This window comes from Dunckerocampus dactyliophorus, chromosome 1, assembly GCF_027744805.1.
Source record: "Dunckerocampus dactyliophorus isolate RoL2022-P2 chromosome 1, RoL_Ddac_1.1, whole genome shotgun sequence".
Lineage (NCBI taxonomy): Eukaryota > Metazoa > Chordata > Actinopteri > Syngnathiformes > Syngnathidae > Dunckerocampus > Dunckerocampus dactyliophorus.
This window is the reverse complement of record NC_072819.1, coordinates 38,556,950-38,574,634: the sequence shown is the minus strand read 5'-3', so window position 1 is coordinate 38,574,634 and position 17,685 is coordinate 38,556,950. Positions and strand designations below refer to the sequence as shown.

The 17,685-nt window shown below is 40.8% G+C and overlaps 3 protein-coding genes and 1 long non-coding RNA gene across 5 annotated transcripts in view; 2 read left to right on the top strand and 2 right to left on the bottom strand.

Moving 5' to 3' along the window:
- The first annotated feature begins 484 nt into the window (after positions 1-484).
- Positions 485-7,962, top strand: atp6ap1b (ATPase H+ transporting accessory protein 1b). The gene is made up of 10 exons (XM_054793926.1): positions 485-639; positions 1,452-1,572; positions 3,775-3,849; positions 3,928-4,121; positions 4,191-4,228; positions 5,885-5,970; positions 6,063-6,289; positions 6,373-6,408; positions 6,548-6,785; positions 6,867-7,962. The coding sequence occupies exons 1-10, from the start codon at positions 515-517 to the stop codon at positions 7,077-7,079; spliced, it is 1,353 nt and encodes a 450-aa protein (XP_054649901.1). The 5' UTR covers positions 485-514; the 3' UTR covers positions 7,080-7,962.
- Positions 7,852-11,043, bottom strand: taf8 (TAF8 RNA polymerase II, TATA box binding protein (TBP)-associated factor). The gene is made up of 8 exons (XM_054793940.1): positions 10,876-11,043; positions 9,887-10,046; positions 9,590-9,688; positions 9,450-9,512; positions 9,237-9,361; positions 9,011-9,158; positions 8,797-8,939; positions 7,852-8,246 (listed from the first exon to the last, which is right to left on the bottom strand). The coding sequence occupies exons 1-8, from the start codon at positions 10,921-10,923 to the stop codon at positions 8,106-8,108; spliced, it is 927 nt and encodes a 308-aa protein (XP_054649915.1). The 5' UTR covers positions 10,924-11,043; the 3' UTR covers positions 7,852-8,105.
- A 1,870-nt stretch (positions 11,044-12,913) lies between these two features.
- LOC129181677 (uncharacterized) overlaps positions 12,914-17,685 on the top strand; it is a 24,704-nt gene continuing 19,932 nt past the window's right edge. The window contains exon 1 of the long non-coding RNA XR_008570478.1: positions 12,914-13,040. This is a non-coding gene — a long non-coding RNA (uncharacterized LOC129181677). The remainder of the gene's footprint in view (positions 13,041-17,685) is intronic.
- Positions 16,210-17,685, bottom strand: part of LOC129181667 (calcium/calmodulin-dependent protein kinase type 1D-like) — an 11,556-nt gene continuing 10,080 nt past the window's right edge. The window contains exon 13 of one of the 2 annotated variants that reach the window (XM_054777158.1): positions 16,210-16,900. The gene's annotated coding sequence lies outside the window, so the exon portion shown is untranslated. The remainder of the gene's footprint in view (positions 16,901-17,685) is intronic. The other variant, XM_054777166.1, reaches the window with a different exon arrangement.

Here is a 17,685-nt window from a genome sequence, read left to right as displayed (position 1 = left end):
CAGACTGAGACACGCAGACCATTTCAAAACGAATAACAGCAAACATACTTGTTTATTTGTGTTTCGTGTTGGTTCTATTCACATTGTATAATAAAATCTCACGACCGCGTGTGTATTTCGCGTTTTAATGCAACCGAATAGTGACAGCAGTAGTACCATGGACAGTTGCCAGGTGAACCTGTCATTCATTGGCAAAATACACGTTTCGTATTTTATCACCTTTTATGACCCACTATCACATCTACCGTCAAATGTACTCACATCAAATTATTATTTATATATTATCAGACAACTTGTCTACAAACTGGAAGTGCACTAAATTCCCGAGTTTCTCACTGAGTGGAGCAGAAAGAGATATATAAAAGCAAGAAAAGCAGTTTATTAGAAAAGTGCAAAAGGGTAGCTAAAGGACTGGGCGTATTGAATGAAAGAAGCCGGATGTGCTGTCCGTGACACATGACTGTCAGCTGGTGTAGGTCACGTGCCCACAACTTTGCGGAATAAGTTAGCAAAGATGGCTGCTACATCTTCGTGCGGAAGGCTAACGCGTCTAATGTTTTTTACTCCTCTTTTCTTCGCATTTTTCGGAACAGGGACCTCAATCGCTCAAGTGCCACTTATAATATGGTCGAATGATGGGTAATGTGTCACATTCTTGTTGGTTTTGGTATTTTAAAGACATACTTTCAACAGTCATCGCTATGTGCCATGCTAATGCTAAACACCTGTAGCTAACGCGTCTGTCAGACCTTGCCGTAACTCCCAGGCTCTAAGTTTAAAAGTAACTATTCAAATGCGTACTTATTTCCAAAGAGAGTCGGCTAAGTTCATCGAAAACATCGCATTAGTTTATGTCATCGTTTTATTTCTATAACATTAGATACAACAACTCTGCTGAAGGAATAACACGTTTTTCTCGCTAAGTTATGAATTACAAAGTTCAATCAAATGTAATGTTATGGTACAAAGACTCTGGACACAGCACTTGCTCTCAAAACGATTAGGTGGCTAACCACTCTTACTTAATCGACAACCACTTGCTACCGGTATCGTTCTGTCTTCAGTTAATAGCGTTCTGACCTTCACGTTGTTTCCATATCGAATTAAAATGATCCACTGATGCAATGAGACATCCTACATCCAGTGTTGTCATGCATATCCAGACCATACCTATCATGTTGTCACATGTTTCACTACACAAATGTCCTAAATTGCACTGTAAAATGATCGTTGTGGGTTTTACTTCTGTCTGGAATGATGGCTTAATGACGGTCAGTGATAGTCAAACTGAAAGTATATCAAATAAACATAGCGAATAGGATTTATATTAACTGATGTTAGCATTAGTGTTTGAAACCACGTTGTCTGCTGAGGAGGAACTACTGAATATTGATAGCTTCCCTTCATGTATTTATATGTAATTTGAAAATCCCTTTTGCGTTTCCCAACAGTTTGCCAGGTTTAGCCTCGTCTCCAGCAGGCCACATCACATCCAACGAGCAGCTGGCAAACTACCTCACCTCTGCCTTTGGCTCTGGCACCCACACTGTGCTGTTGTTCCTGCAGGACAAGGTCTGTTTGAGATCTTTGTAACATTATCAGAGCTTGCCCATTAGAAAGCTAGTCCACGGACATGTTAGCTGAGTGGTGGTAGGGAGTGGGGAATCAAGTGACATGGCACATCAGTGTCACGTGACATAGTGCTGCATTGTTCTCACTGTGGTGTGACGTTGAACTGGAGCCTTACTTCCCATTCGTTACTTCCTCTGTGAAACATCCAACTATGCTTTTTTTGGGGGGAGGATAGTCGATGGATCGTACGTTTGTCATTATCTTGCCATTTTCACATACAGTTCAGTGTTTCCCACAGGACTCCTATCTATCTATGGCATTGCGTTGGGGGAGGGGATGACATCATCGTCTAATTTACATAAAGGGGCATGACGAATGTCTGCACAAATACGGGTATTTATAAACAATTTTTTATGCATTTGGGTCTCTCGTAGGTTTTTGTTCTTAAAAACTGAGCTTTTGGAAAACTCTGGCTCAGTGTTTGGACGGATAAAACTGAGCTTTTTGGTTTGTGTCACAAGAAATGTGCAACTTCAACTCTTGTCTCATGTCAACCTTATGTAACAACAGAACATGAAGTCATTGACTTACGGATGTTGGTTTCATTTCGTGCAGTGATAAACATGCATGCAATTTAAAAAAAATCTTTCATTATGTTTTCTGGGCTATGTGTAAGTGTGCACTGATTTTAAAGATAATTTACATGTCATCTAATACACATCTAACATCACTATATTGGAGCACTGGGGGTCTAGTGGTTAGCATGTTGACCAACACAGTAACAGCCTGGAGATCAGGAAGACCTGGGTTCGATTCTCCCTTGGGCATTTCTGTGTGGAGTTTGCATGTTCTCCCCGTGCGTGGGTGGGTTTTCTCCCACATTCCAAAAACATGCACGTTAGGTTAATTGGCGACTCTAAATTGTCCATAGGTATGAATGTGAGTGTGAACTGTTGGTTGTCTATATGTGCCCTGCGATTGACTGGCAACCAATCCAGGGTGTACCCCGCCTGTCGCCTGAAGTCAGCTGGGATAGGCTTCAGCATGCCTCCGCGACCCTAAAGAGGAGAAGCAGTATAGAAAATGGATGGATGGATGGTTACACATTGTAGGGAAACTAACACGTGCACACGCGTGCACACACGCAGTTAAGTTCCAAATATGAAAATTGTAAATACTTCATGGTGTTAAATTTGCAAATACATTATTTTGATGTAAAACAACCCTTTTTGGTGTTATTTATGTTGTGGTGCAGTTTAGATATTTGAGCTGTCACAAAAGCAAAAACTTTTATGTCAAAGTGAAAGTTATGCTTGAAATGGATCTTTTAACAAAAAGCTGTTTTTCTACCTTTTTTTTTGTTGGGAACTGATACTTTTCCTGAAACTTACCTACCTGTACATTCTACTGCTTATTACTACAGAACGAAAAACGGACAAACAAGCTTTTCTTTTTCTGATGAAAGACGAGAGTCTAATCTTTCTTTTTGTAGGTTGTTGATATAGCCATAGAATGCAATATTCTGTGTGCCTTGAAAAATCAGTAAAAATCGTCTAAAATGGCCGGTACTGAAGGGGTTGAATTTAGAAAAATGGCTGGGATTGAATGAGTTAATTAATTTGAGAAAGAAAATATAAGAAGAAAATGCCTGAGAATTAAATGTGCAAATTAAGGAGTTGAAATAAAATGATTTTCATGTAATGATCAGTTGTGTTACGTTCTACTTTTGGAGAATTTCTCGACATGTATGAGTGAGGGAGTTCTCATGGTATGACAAAAAGGCTCTGGGGATACACAATACAAAAAAGGTTGGAAAACACAGCTCTAGAGGGCTCTCATAATGTTAAAAATGTATTTAGAAGGTTGTAAACAGTTTTTATATGTTCTATGACAATATGCCATTTATAAATAAGGAATCCTACTTCACGGAAATTCACATATCACGGTCAGGTCTGGAACCAGTTAACCGCGATAAACGAGGGATCACTATATGTATATATTTGCATTGTGATAGTAAACTTGGACAAAAGATTTGTAGGGGTATTATGTTGCTAATATGGACTTTTCACCATATGAAATGTGACTCTCAAAAGAACCCAATTGATCAAGACACATTGCCTATGGTAGTGGATCATAGTCATCTGATGTCTGAGAGTTCTCATCTTTTAGTATATGACCACTTCCTTTCTTGTTTGTGTTCAGCTGAGCAAAGATGACTTCACTGTCTTTGCTGGAGTGTTTGGAAACAAGCAGGATAGTGTCTTTCAAAACCTGGAGGTACATTTCAGCACATATTAGTTTCACATTGGTTCTGTTGGACCTGTGGTCTGGTTCTTACTGCTGCCTTCTGTCCAGGCTGCACTGCAGTCCTCTTCATCATCAGTGACACTTCCAGCTTTACAGTGGTCACATTCCACTTCTGTCACATCTCTTCTGGAGGAGAAGCTCGGCGTCTCACCTGTGCTCGTTGACGCAGGCACTCTGTCACAGCTGAACGTTGACGTGTCTGTCAGCAACCTGCTGATCATCAATCTGCCTTATTGCACAGAGTGAGACATCACTTAGAGACTAATTTTTAACAAGGTGAATGTTGACTTTTTTGTGTTTTTGTTTAATAGCTTGCAGAAGGCTTGCCGGGAAGTGCTACGTGACAATGGTAAGTTTGAACTGTGTAGCTGTAGCATGGCCACAATAGAGCTTTCTACATTTTACAGGTTGTGCCTCTAATATTTGCCAGAAAATGATTGAGCTAGATGAAGTCAAAAGTCCGATTGGTGTGTGCGCATTATCACTTTGAGAAATTATAACTTTCATCCAAGTCTAATAATGATAGAACTATAAAATGTCTGAGATAGAAGGTCAAATAGCTACATGCTATTTATAAGCTCTTTCTGAATAATTATCCTACATACAGCAGACCTGCCAATATGTACTCATTTTTTGTACTTTTGTACTGTCATGCATTTTGTCCCATAATTGCGCTTTTACGTTTCGTTTGTCTTTCTGTACGCATTCACATGTTTTTGGAGTTGCCATGGCAATGTACGTGTAGATGGAGTGACAAGCTCTCTGCGAATCACATTTTATACCTGCGTCCTGCAGCTTGTCCTCCAATTCAATCAGTGCCTCAAATCAAACAAAAATTACCATCACTGCTGCTCTGCATGTGCAGCCCTTGCTCGTCAACCACTCATTTGTCTATTTGGTGTGCGTGTTGCAGAGTACTGTAGCATCCTGAAGAGTCTTGACGCCCTTTTTAAATTTTATTAACACCAACAGTAGTGCTCAGTTCCCACACAGTATGTTGCATTTGTTTGAGCTGCGCACACACGGTGTTGTTGTGAGTGAGGAAGAGACGTGCACTCGCAACACACTCAGAACAACACTTTCTCCTTGTCCATCAATAACATTTACAGCGAGGTACATTCACGAACACCACAATTCAGAAAATCAATGTTACATAGTAGAATAACCGCCATGTTTCCCTGAATCCATCCATCCATTTTCTATGCCACGCATCCTCAGTAGGTTCGCAGGGTAATGCTGCAGCCTATCCCAGCTGACTATGGGCGAGAGACGGGGTACGCCCTGGACTGGTCGCCAGCCAATCACGGGGCACATATAGACAAACAACCATTCATACTCACATGCATTTTTTGGAATGCAAACTCCACACAGAGATGCCCAAAGGGAGATTGGAACCCAGGTCATCCCCATCTCCTGACTGTGTGGCCAACAAGCTAACCACTAGGCCTTTCCTCGAATACATTACAGAAAAAAGATATGTCTCGTGCATCATGTGCCATGACGAGAGATGGTCTGATCGTGTCACTTCCAAGCTGCTTAATCACTTGTTCTGCACCATATGCATTTTTTTTAACATCAGCGCTAGCTTACATGCATCTCAGGAGCCATTGTGAAGGGTTTTTAATCGGTCCTGCGTGCACACGTGCGTGTATCGCTGCACAAAATTAAACCAACCCTCATATGTCAATAACTTCATGTTCTGTTGTTAAATAAGGTTTATAAACATAAGCTGATGTTGCACATTTCTTATGACACAAACCAAAAAGCTCCGTTGATATAAAAGCAGGGGTGTCGAAAGTGCGGCACAGGGGCCACTTGCAGCACATGGCTCGTTTTTTCTTGGCTCACTGCACATTGCTAAAGGGACAATATAGTAAAAAAAAAAATCAAATCTGTATTACATTTTTTTTTTTTACAAAAAAAAAATTATATTAATTTAGTCCAATGTGCTTTGTATGATGTGATTTGACCTGCCTGTATTCTGTCTTGCCTTTTTGGCCAACAGATGACATTATTGGCAAGGTTGTAACTACAATGGAGGTCAAAAATGTGCCTTACACTGCGATGTACACAGGATCCCAACCATCACAAGTAAGCTTTGATTTAAATCAAATCTTTAAAAACAAAAAAAAATAATTCTTAAAAAGGATATTATGAGCAGCAATCTTTTTTTTTTTTTGCAGGTGATTTCTGAGCCATCCGTGATGAACCAGCATGCTGGTCGATTGTTGCTCCAAGCCGTAGACCCTGATGTCAAACCCCCCATTATGTTCAACATGTCAGGTGGCCCTTGCATCATGCTCTGGGCTCAGAACCTCAATATCAGCTTCTCAGCACCCCCACAGTGGCTGGACCTCGCCGCCGAGACACCCTCCTTGGCAGGATCTCTCTGTAACAGCACTAACTCACTGTGAGAGGCATTTTGTCATTGTGACTAACATTGCAACACTGCAGCACATTGGTGTCACTCAAATGTATACTTTTGTTTTTTAGGCTTGTGCTGAGCTACCCATCAGGCGTTACACTACGGTAAGGAGTAATAGTCTGTGTGAATCTGTAATAGTACTTAATTTGCGGTTCTTTCTGTCAAACAGTGCACTCTATGACAATTTATTGAGTCATTTAGTAAACTTCCTATCAATAGTTACTGAGCATCCTTCTTATCCAGCTTTGCCATGAGTCAGCGGTTCTATCCAGTGTCTGCAAGGAACTGGTTCACCCTCGACTCAGTGCAGCTGCAGTCAAATGGCATCACAGCGTCCTTCATCGGGAGCCGTGGCATCTACGCCCCCGCAGAGTATTCCTTCCACTGCCAGACAGTCAGCAGCTTTCGTGATGCTCTACTCGTGCCCAACGCCACCAACCAAACCACATCAGACTGGAGACTCAATTTCATAGACTTCCAGGTACGACCGCTACACTACACCACTTGTTTGAATTTCATTTCTGTATCACTTCCTGTTCACTGAATTCCCTCCACATTACAGATTCAGGGCTTTGGGTTGGCCAATGGAACAGATTTCTCCTACGCCAGCGACTGTGCAGGTTTCTTCACACCAGGAATTTGGATGGGGCTCCTGTCATCGCTTCTCATGCTGTTGGTCTTTGTGTACGGTCTACACATGATCATGCAGCTCAACACCATGGACAGGTTTGACGACCCGAAAGGCCCATCCATTTCTGTGCCCCAGTCAGAGTGAGAGGTGTGCACACATGCGTAAACACTCTATCCAATTTGGGGGAAGGGGCTGTGTTGGGGCCTCAGGTATTTGAGCCCTTCCTTCTGATTCTACAAGTGAACACTGAATATTAAGACACTTTTTCATTCCCAAAGTGCCAATAAGGGTTAAGTCGTTCTTGTGTGTCTGCTTGATGTTGTATATGTGTATGATAGAAAATTGTTTGGTTGTTGCCGAATTTATGTTGCAGACCATAGATCTTTTAATCTTTCCCAACTTAAAATTTCTCATTTTAAATCATTAGTGAGGTGCCTGCGTATAAGTGCCAACTTTATCCTGAATCATTATTTGATGTTCAAATATTGGAACCACTGGTCTCTTACCTTATTTATTAAGAAATCTCATGCCACTGGACATGCTTTTGATTCAGTTACCTTTTAAATATGCAACACTTGTGCATTCGTTAAACTTGAAGTGCCTTTGCCAACTGATGTAATTCCAAATAAAATGTGTAAAGTACATGTTTGAATGATGGAAATGTCAATTCCTAATTATGTCATCAAACACAATGTAGTGAAATACATCTTTATCCTCATTTAAGTGTAATTGCTCCATGTAAGAACCATATTTTACAAGTCAGGATATTTTCAAACCAAAAGTTATGACAAGGAAACTTCCATGGTTTTGAATATGGATGAAATTTGTACAAAAGAGTCCTGTCATTGACCTGTAAGGTTTACACCACAGCATATTCTGTCAGGACCGTAAGGGTTAAGGAGTTCAACAGAACAAGTAAAAACAAAACATACTTTTCTTTATTCACAGAATACCTGATGTAACACTTTGTGTAAACACAGTAAGTCATTAAAAAATGAAGGATTTAAACAAGTGAGTGCTTCTACAAGGAAAACAGTGCTCAAACCACAGTTCTCTTCAGCAGAACACAGATAGCTGGGTGGACCAGTGGCACGAGGAAGTGGCAGCTTGCTGTGCCAGGCCAGTGGGCAGGTGGGGACAAAAAGTCTGTAGGTTTGTCCAGATACTGGTTCATTTCTTCCTCCTCACTTTGGGCTTCTTGACTGGCCGCAAGTATGGGTTGTCAATCACGTTGTCCTCGTTGCCTTTTGTGGAGGGAATGGTGCCGCTTGGAGGAAGCATGGCGTTCTCTTTGTCCACACCCAGGTCATCCTGGGGAGTGGAACAAGTAAAAACTAAAGTTTGGCATTTTGGTAAATGCTGGCTGTGTCCTTTTGATATTTACTGTGGCAAAATTATGACAACATTCTTGGACGCCCATTCAGCAGTGCAACTTGCAAGATGACATAAGAACATGACCAGTTGGGTGTTGCCCCATGAGCTGTCTTGTTCTGAAACCTTGACCGAGTGCATGCAGATACTTGTGAAAACAAAAAGGCACTAGCATTGATCGTCACATGTCAAAATAAAACCCTTGAAATTGAAAAAAATCTGAATGAGGCTTTCAGCTGCAGTGGTTGCTGTTCATCTATGACAAAGGTCAGACAGCACAAAGATGGTCATATACGCCTCCACATCCATAGCACATGGGAAAGAAAGCCTTTTAGATGCTATAGGAGTGAGTGCGTCCTGCTTTAAAAATGATCTATTTATTAAAGTCAATCCAAGAATGCTAAGAAGAGCGTAGGAAATTTCAAATGAATTGATGCCTGAGCTCCAGGCCACTTGTAGAGCAACAGGGAATCAAGTAAGTTCTACTTACACTAATGATGGTCCCGGCTGCATTCTCGCTGTCTGTCTGGTCGTCCTGCTCAGACGAGTCTGTTTCTTCCAGAGTCTGCAATTCCAGTTCAGATGGCAGGAGGGCGCTGAGGTATGGAATGGCGCTCGACTGTGCAGCAATCACTAATGACACAGGCAAGGGCGTTCAGATACAGGCATGACAAATACAGAAAGATCTGGTCCACGTCACTTACATGGGAAGGCACTGATGTCATCCTTAAAGAGGCTCTGAGTTTTGCTGGTCTTGGCCATAAAGCGCGTGAGTGCTCGCTCCACGTCTCTCCTCTGAGTGGCGGCTTTCTCTCGCACCACCTGGTAATCTGAGACAGGCTCTCGAAATGTCTGCGTGGAAGAGAACATCATACCATCTAAATGTTGTGGAGGAGGAAAGAAAATAATGACTTGAGATCACTGACTCACTGGTGTTTTGATGTAGGTGTGAGGGTCTGGGAATTCTGGGAAGTGGCTGGGGATGTGAGCCGGATGTGTGCGCTTATGTCCAGCCGACAGTGCTTTGGGGGTCAAAGGTGGGTTTGTAATCGGAGCTGAAATTCATTCAAAGTAAGTCACATTTCAATGGATCATACCCGAGTCACCGGCATCACAGAAAGTATTTATGCCCATGTTTCTTACGTGCAGTTATGACCATCCTCTGGGAACGCTTAGCATATACGGGCAGTGTGTCAATATTGAATCCTGCAGAAAATCAAACACATGTAACCTTAAACGTTTTGCATTAGCCGTGCATAATAAATATGTCCTCCTTGATTCACCCATTTCGATAAGCGTCACCACAGTATCCGAAAGAGTCGGGATGCTTCTGGCCGTGTGTTCGCAATACGATTTAGCACAGCGCCCAATTTCTGTTATATCTGAAAACCAAAAGACGGATGCTGAAGTGATGTGCAAACAAGTTCAAGGAAATCGGATCAACAAAAAGAAAGAACCTTTTCAGCCTTACTTTATTTTTTTGACATAGAATAACCACACGCACAATTGTCACTGATGGCACACACACATACATACAAGAGACGTCACAGCAGTTGTCACATTATCAGATTGGTACATACAACTCTGCATCATCTCAGTGAGTGTTTCCACCGCTGCCTTCTCGGCACAGTCAAAGCCGCACTCCGTCAGGAGGGCGCTCACAACAACTTGCAAGGTGCGTCGTCTGGCCAGCTGGTAGTTCTCTACCGGGCTGGTGGCTGCCTTACCGCTACTTGCACGCTGAGAAAACATGCCATACATATATGTTTATATTGATTATATGGAAATTTATTAAACTTATCAATATAAATTGACAGGTCCCCACAGTATAACATCAGTTCATATACATATAAACGTATTGACCTGAATGTAAAACGGGTTTTAGGACTTGCTGAAGGAATGCATAGTCAGAAAAGGCAGAAAAAAACGTGTTTTTTAAAAAACATGTTCATAAACAGAGCCTTAAACAGGCAGTCGTCCAATATTCTGGTCAATACATTATGACCTCACAAAAATAAAATCTACATGCTTGATTATTATTCTCATTTATACTGTGCTGATAAATAAAACAACCTCCTTAGGGGCAAATAATACGTTACAGTTTTCACGGCAATTATTCCTTGTCACAAAGGGATGTTATTTGCTTTTTAACGACTAAATTACATGAGCGATGAAAAAAGGCATTAAAAGTCATGATGTGAGGGATGATGACAGACGGCAGGGAAAGGATATGAACATTCAGTAACTGGCAATGCGGCTAGAATGAATAGAAATATAACGTAATATTGTGGCGAATGACGTTATTGTATTTTTAATACTTGTGATAGCGCGCTCTCGGACAAAACTGCATAAATGCGGTGTTGGAATATTTTACCTGAAAGGTTATTTTACAGTAACTTCGAATGATCCATTAGTTTATTAAATCTAACATAGTAAGCAGACTAATGATGATGAATATGGCAATAATGGTTCATTTATGAACCGTTACCGATGCAAGCCATCGAAGGCGAGTGCTAGCTATAGCCGTAAACTAGCTAGCTTTCTCGGTGGTATTAAAAGCATTTCTCACCCCACTGGCAGCCAGTGAACCTCCGGATGCCACCGCGGGATCCGCCATCACACACTTTTAAGAACAATTCACCAGTCGTTTGTTTGTATTAAGTTGAAAATACACGTATAACTGATGAAGAGACATGTAGCTCCCATTGGTAAACACTAAGCTCCTCCTCCCGTACTTATGACGCCACTTCCGTAGACTGAGAGGAGATTTTTCTATACATTGTGCTCACTGTTGCCTTTAGTGGTTGTAAATAGAATTACATCCACAAACAATATGGAGACAACAATTCGGTCACAGAGATCTCAGGTTTGGGGTGTTTTTATCCAAAGATACTGATAATTAACAAAGGAGCTACTCATGGCATATTGTCATATCGCAGCTGTATAATGTCAAAGACAAACAAGCAAACAGCAAACATCTATTGTAAGAAGAAACACACACCAGTGGTTTATTTCACTACCAGGGCCATGAACAGAAGAGATAACAGCAGCACGGATGGACTAGATCATATCTTAGCAGACATGCAAGTGGTTGGTTGTGTGTCTTAGCCCGACCCCTGTCAGACGTCTGGACTTAGCATTGAACACCTGTTTCTTTGCTTGCATGAGCAGCTCTAGCGCTCTGTCTTCTCCAGCGCCCTGCTCCGTGAATGGCAGGAAGGCCGTCTCAAGTAGTAGTCCAACCGCTCCAAGGACGACAAGAGTGGAGCCGAGTATGTAGATCTTAAGTAGTCGCCGTCCAACAGGTCTCTGGCTCAGCATCTCCTTGGTGAATGTGATGAGCTCCTCAGTTACCATAATGGGGTGTCTTTTGATAGACAAAGTGAATGATTTGTTTTGTAGAATTATTCACTCAAAAATCAGAGCAGGCATACTTACCCTGAAGCAAAGTCCTCTTGAGTTCTTATTGCTGTTGCGTTTGGACCGGCAGGCGAGAAACAAGGGCAGGTTGTGCTGTTTATATGCAAGTGGGGAACGGTCAACTCCCATCATCATGGCTGATAAATTCATATTCATGAGCTTCCTGCAGCTCTTGTTGAATGCCCGTGCTGATTTTTAGGTAAAAGAGCAACAACGTGGTGCAAATAAACCCAGCAGGTGACAACTTCCATATGGCATCAGATAAGGGTATCTGTGTCAACGTGATTGGCTATTTGATGCTGTAGAATATCAGGAGAGCTTGATTACTATCCAGTTGCAGCACCGCAGCACCAAGTCAGCCCCATTTATTGGCTGAGAAACACATTTTGAAAGTGTGTCATTTCACACAGAATATTGATCACCCACCTTGAGCAAACACAGAGAAGCAGGATTCTAATCAGGACTAGCAAGTCTAGCGTATGTGCATCTTTCCTTTATCCAAAACCTTGGACCTGGTTTCCCCTGCTGCACGAGAGCAGCGAGTGACATCAGACTGTTGACTTGTGAAATGTGTCTGATCTTTGTCACAGAGACGCCTGTGCTACACACACTGTGCCAACATCTGTCATTTCTTTTCCTCTCTTTCTCCAAGTCATCAAAATAGCGACTGGAGTCCACACAAATGGTAATGATAACGATAAAGGTATAGTTGCTTAACGATGAACATGAAGGAACATGATATGGTTATACTTTTCACATGCCAGGGAACCATCCAGTCTGACTCATAATGCCATGAAGTGTAAAAAGTCCTTTAAAACCAGTACAAATATGGAAAGTATGCAAAAACACATGGCAGCATTGTTAGTACAGTGGAACCTCAGTTAGCGTCATTAATCCGTTCTAGAAGGTCCACCTCCAACCAAAACGTACTCTAACACAGGGGTCCCCAACCACCGGGGCGGGGCCCCGTACGGTCCATGGTTGGGGCCGAACTTGGCCGAGGAAACCTTTCAGGCGCAGTGATAAAAAAAAACTTTTGTAAATAACTAAAAACAATTTAAAGTAAATGCATATCAATTTTGGAAATATGAGGCTGTTATTTTATTTAAAAAAATAATATAGTTTGAAGTTTTTGCATGTTACGTTGATTGTTGCGAGTGTCCCACTTTGTTTGACAGTCCTTGAACGCACCATTGTACGTGCGCTAGCCTTCTCCCACTCTGCACAGATTGTCAACTATACTGTATTTTTATCGGGGTTTTTTTCACTTCATATTTGCTCCCAAATGCTGATACTCTGTGGGAATACATAAAGGTAAAGTATGATGACGTTATTGAGTGCTAATGTGTATATTTGTTGTGTGCACAGCTTCAAGTTAATTCATGCTAGCACACTGCCTGTTAACACACACATCAAGCAGCGGCGCGATAATCTTCTCTCTGAAAAACAAACTCCAAGTTTATAGTGGTGGATGGTGGGTCTGTATTCACTGTGTGCTTTTAATTTGATGTTGTTCCTGTCGTAGTTTTACACAATACATACTAAATTAGATCAATTACATCGCTATACGACCCCCACCACCACCCCTCCGGTCCGCGGAGATTTGCGCTCCTCCAGCTCGGCCCCCATCGTCGGCGCCCGTAGCTGTTATTCCCAATAGCGTCAATGGTGTTGTCTAGGCCACTAAGGGCGTCTGCGTTGCTAAACCTCATATCAACCAGAGGCCAAGGGAGGGAGTGTTCTTGCCTAAAACAATAACTACTGTCAAACCGCATTGATTAATTAAGAGAAAGACAGTTAGACTGTCTGATTAAAGCAACCTAATCCACATCCCTTGCAAGAACACAGCGCCTAGTTCAACTCTAGCTAATCTTAAACATCCTGCACTCAACGTCAGATCATTAAGTAACATTTTATTTCCTTTTACAATCTTGATTTTATGTTTTGAACGGAGACATAGCTTGACAAAAAACAGATAATGCTGTCCTGATTGAGTCTAGTCCCCCTCATTTCAGATTTGTTTCTGAAACGTGACAAAACCAGAGAGCTGGGGATGTTTGTGCCTATTCAGGGACAATATACTCATCCAGAAATTGTCATGTGGTCTTATTTCTTCTTTTGAGTATGTGTCATTCAGAATGGTGTTAAAACAGACTTCCATACTTTATAGTACCATTTACAAACCACCACAGACTTGTTTTATTGATGAGTTTACTGAATTACTTTCAGTTGTGTGCAAATGATGTGGTAAATGATGAATGAAAGGCAAAAATTAACATTTAAGGTTACTTTGACCTTCCTTCACGCCAGCAAAGTTACCCAAAATGGAACCAGAGAAGGTTGCAAGTGACAGCATTTTGATAAAAATAGTGTACTAATAACATGACAAGGCGTGTGCCATATGTGCGCAAGTCGAGGCAAATTTTGACGTAAATTTTCAACGTTAACCGAAAAACGCACTAACCAGAGCATACGCTTCCACTGTACTATTTTCTTGTTTATGGTAAAAAAAAAAAAAAAAGCGGAAAAGAGGACACTTTCACAACTCGGAACACTGCACTTTAACGGGACGACGTGTAACTCGCTCCAAATAAAAAAATTTAAAACCAAAATAAGAACACCACCACTGATTAACATTTGTTACCAATCGCAGTTTAAAAGAACAGAAAAAATGTGTACATTTTTCACAATTACTAATTAAACAGCATAAAACTTCGTAAATGTATGTGTGGCCCCAACTGCCGTTCATGGCTTTCACTCAACGTTGCCGCATATACACGTAGGATACATGTCTGTTGCTCGTGCACATGCACAAAAGCAGTCTCTGGGAATTTAGACAATTTAGTCATTATTGTGTGGTTATGATAGACTTTACAGTCGATGATAGCTAATGTTAGTAGCTAAACTTTGCAAAATTGCTATCATTAGCTGAGCAACAAACATAACTAGAGCATGTGCGTATGTTAAAGCTTATATACTCAAAGAAGGGAGAGGTGAATATAATGCTTGCAGTATGTTCAAATGTTGGCGCCTTCAAGCAGTGGGAGGAACTTGCTGCATACAGACCCTTTAACACAGGGGTGTCCAAACAGGGCCGCATACTGAAAAATCAAAGGATTTGGGGGCCATTTTGATATATATACACTACTCCTGGAAGAAAAACCTACATTTGCTTGCCATATTTGTAGCAACAAATTACTTTCTCCAGTACAATGCTGTTCAACTGATGTTCATGAAGGTATAGTCCCACAGTGTGTTCCGAACACTGTTTTTATGCAGACAGAGGAGGGAGGAAGTACTCCAGAACTTGGAACACCTGTAGGAATTATTTGCACCAACTGCCAAGCTGGAAAAGTGTGGGTGTTCTAAAACTTTTGACCAGTAGTGTGTGTATATATATATATATATGTATATGTATATGTATATATATATATATATATATATATATATACTGTATATATATTATATACTGACTAAACCAATTCATGTAGATATGCTAAAAAACGTTATATATATATTTCAAAACAGAAAATACAGTTTATAAGTTTATAATAAAGTTTATAAGTTTATTACTAGAGTTAGTATTATGATTGACATTTCAACTTTTTCTCTTACTTTACGATGTTTGTCATTTTATTTTTACACTGTGCCAAGGGCCAATAAAAAACAAGCTGCGGGCCGCATATGGCCTCCGGGGCCACACTTTGGACACCCCTGCTTTAACACATTGGTGCTGTTGTTTAAAGCTGCAAATTACATTCATTTGTAATTGAGTATTTTTTTGTGTGTGTGCATTTGTAGTTTAAAATCTGTACTTGTACTTTTATGTACTTGTATGTTTTTAAGTTTTCTTACTAATGACTGATTACTAGTGAACGATGGGCAGGACAGCCACCAGGTGGTAAATTCTGTGACAATTTATTTTTATTTTTGCACTTTAATCCATGAAGGTGTTGCTTCATTTAGGAACTTCAGACTTCAGCTTCAGACTTGTACCATCTTGTACTTTTTACTGGGTAAAGTTTCAGAAAAGTAACCACTTCTACCCGAGTCATTACTTATTTGACACTTTTTGCCCAGCAGAGATGAAATATGTCCAGAGATCACGCCCGACCTTTCCCAAGGGTTAGCGGGCAAATATCAACAGGTATTTCTGGAAATCGTGCTTTAATTTTGCCATCCGTGAACTTCCTATTTGAGTCACCTTTGGAATTTATGTTAATCACTACTGGGGGAAAAAGGTTGAGCTTGTTTGGAGACCTTTGCTCCATATTTCAGGCTCCGTCTGCTTGAATGAGCAGCTTGTGTCTGCAGTGTGGTGTTTTTTCAGAAGGGTTTCTGGCACACAGAAATAAAAATTCATTTTGGGCAAGAGTAAATGTACTTTATATAAAGATTTCCAGGGGAAAGGGATAAATAGAAAGCAGATTTTGACCTTGAAGGTAAGATGTTGGAACTGTGCCACTGATATTAACTCCAGAAATGACTGTAGTTTTTGTTTACAGTGTTTATATTTTATTTGGTCCATGAAGCGTGACAGTCATAGCAGCAATGAACATGAATACAAATTATGTGCACATTTTACCTCTCACCATAGAGACATAACTTGTTTTGCTGTTTGTCATGATTACATAAACACACTTGTGTATAGCTTTTACAAATATAGTTCTTACTATTACAAGAAAAGCAGAAGTGGACACTCAAGACAAAAAAATCAACACAATAAATAAATAAAAGCATGGAGACAAAAATACTACGCTACAGATACTTTAGCGGTTCCTCTTCATGTATTTACAAACGCAGTATTGAATGCCAATAAGATGTCAGTTAGCATACATTAAACATGTAATCACAATGTTGAAGAGACGCATGAGAGCTCCGGGAGGCCTTGCCATGACAGGGCCCAGCAGTAAGTAAGCCCATCATTGCTTCCTTATCTCTTCTAAAGTGAATGTGTGCAAATGTGTGTGCTTTTTCTTGTTTGTGGGAAAGCCTCATAGGCACTTTAAAACTAAATCACAAAATCAATGTGACTAAACTGTCCCCGCTGACTGTAGTAGACCTTGCAGACCGCTCAGGTCCGTCAGAGGAACCAACCACTTTCCATTTTCAGTGCTGGGGGGCGCAGTAGACACAAAACAGCTGCATGCTGAGCCAAGCGCGGTAACGCTGAGCTAAAGAGGGCATAAAAACACACAAAGTGTAATCAATGTGATGCATTGCTTTGGCATGCTTTGTGCTTCTGGAGCGGCTTCACTTCACTTCGTTATTACATTATAATTATAATCATGATTGTGCGTGCAAAACATTTATTGGCTATTTGCTTATGTTCTTATGATACTATACAGTCGACCCTCGCCACATCGCAGTTTGATTTTCGCGACTTCACTCTACCACAGTTTTTCAAAAATATATTAATGAATAAATCACGCTGTGGTTGAGTACGATTAGTAAAAAAAATATATATGCATAAAAAAATTACGCATTTTAAGCATAAAATGTCTAAATTAACTCAAATACATATATAAGGCATTCAGAAGACGCATTGACTCTGTAATATTCAATACCGGTCACTAGGTGTCAGTAATGTTACTATAATGCTAGGTAAGACACACAAAGGCCAGACGTGATCGCTGGAACAACAGGCTTTTATTGCAGGTTTATTGCGGGCTCCTGGCTACTCAACTCTGAACCCCTGACATCACTTCCTGTCCGACACTCAGCTCCCCCAGGGAACACACGGGCACGAGTCTTATTTACGTCTTAAATGGCTTATTTACTGTTTTTATGTCTACTATATTGGGTAATACAAGTGTAAATGTGCCTATAGGGGTGTTAGTTAATGTCTAGAGGGCTCTAATATTGTCAAAAAACGAATTTAGAAGGCCATAATTGGCAGAAATTCCGCGATAAACTGTACATAATAGTTTCGCAGTTTTGCCATATTATGAAAATGTGC

Bases quoted from the DNA above. Each gene is read 5' to 3' on its own strand.
- atp6ap1b (XM_054793926.1), top strand. From the start codon at position 515: ATGGCTGCTACATCTTCGTGCGGAAGGCTAACGCGTCTAATGTTTTTT. The intron at 640-1,451 runs GTAATGTGTCAC...GTTTCCCAACAG, and splicing joins ATAATATGGTCGAATGATGG to TTTGCCAGGTTTAGCCTCGT. The intron at 6,409-6,547 runs GTAAGGAGTAAT...CTTCTTATCCAG, and splicing joins CCATCAGGCGTTACACTACG to CTTTGCCATGAGTCAGCGGT.
- taf8 (XM_054793940.1), bottom strand. From the start codon at position 10,923: ATGGCGGATCCCGCGGTGGCATCCGGAGGTTCACTGGCTGCCAGTGGG. The intron at 9,362-9,449 runs GTAAGAAACATG...AATGAATTTCAG, and splicing joins GAGGATGGTCATAACTGCAC to CTCCGATTACAAACCCACCT. The intron at 8,247-8,796 runs GTAAGTAGAACT...TCCACTCCCCAG, and splicing joins CAGCCGGGACCATCATTAGT to GATGACCTGGGTGTGGACAA.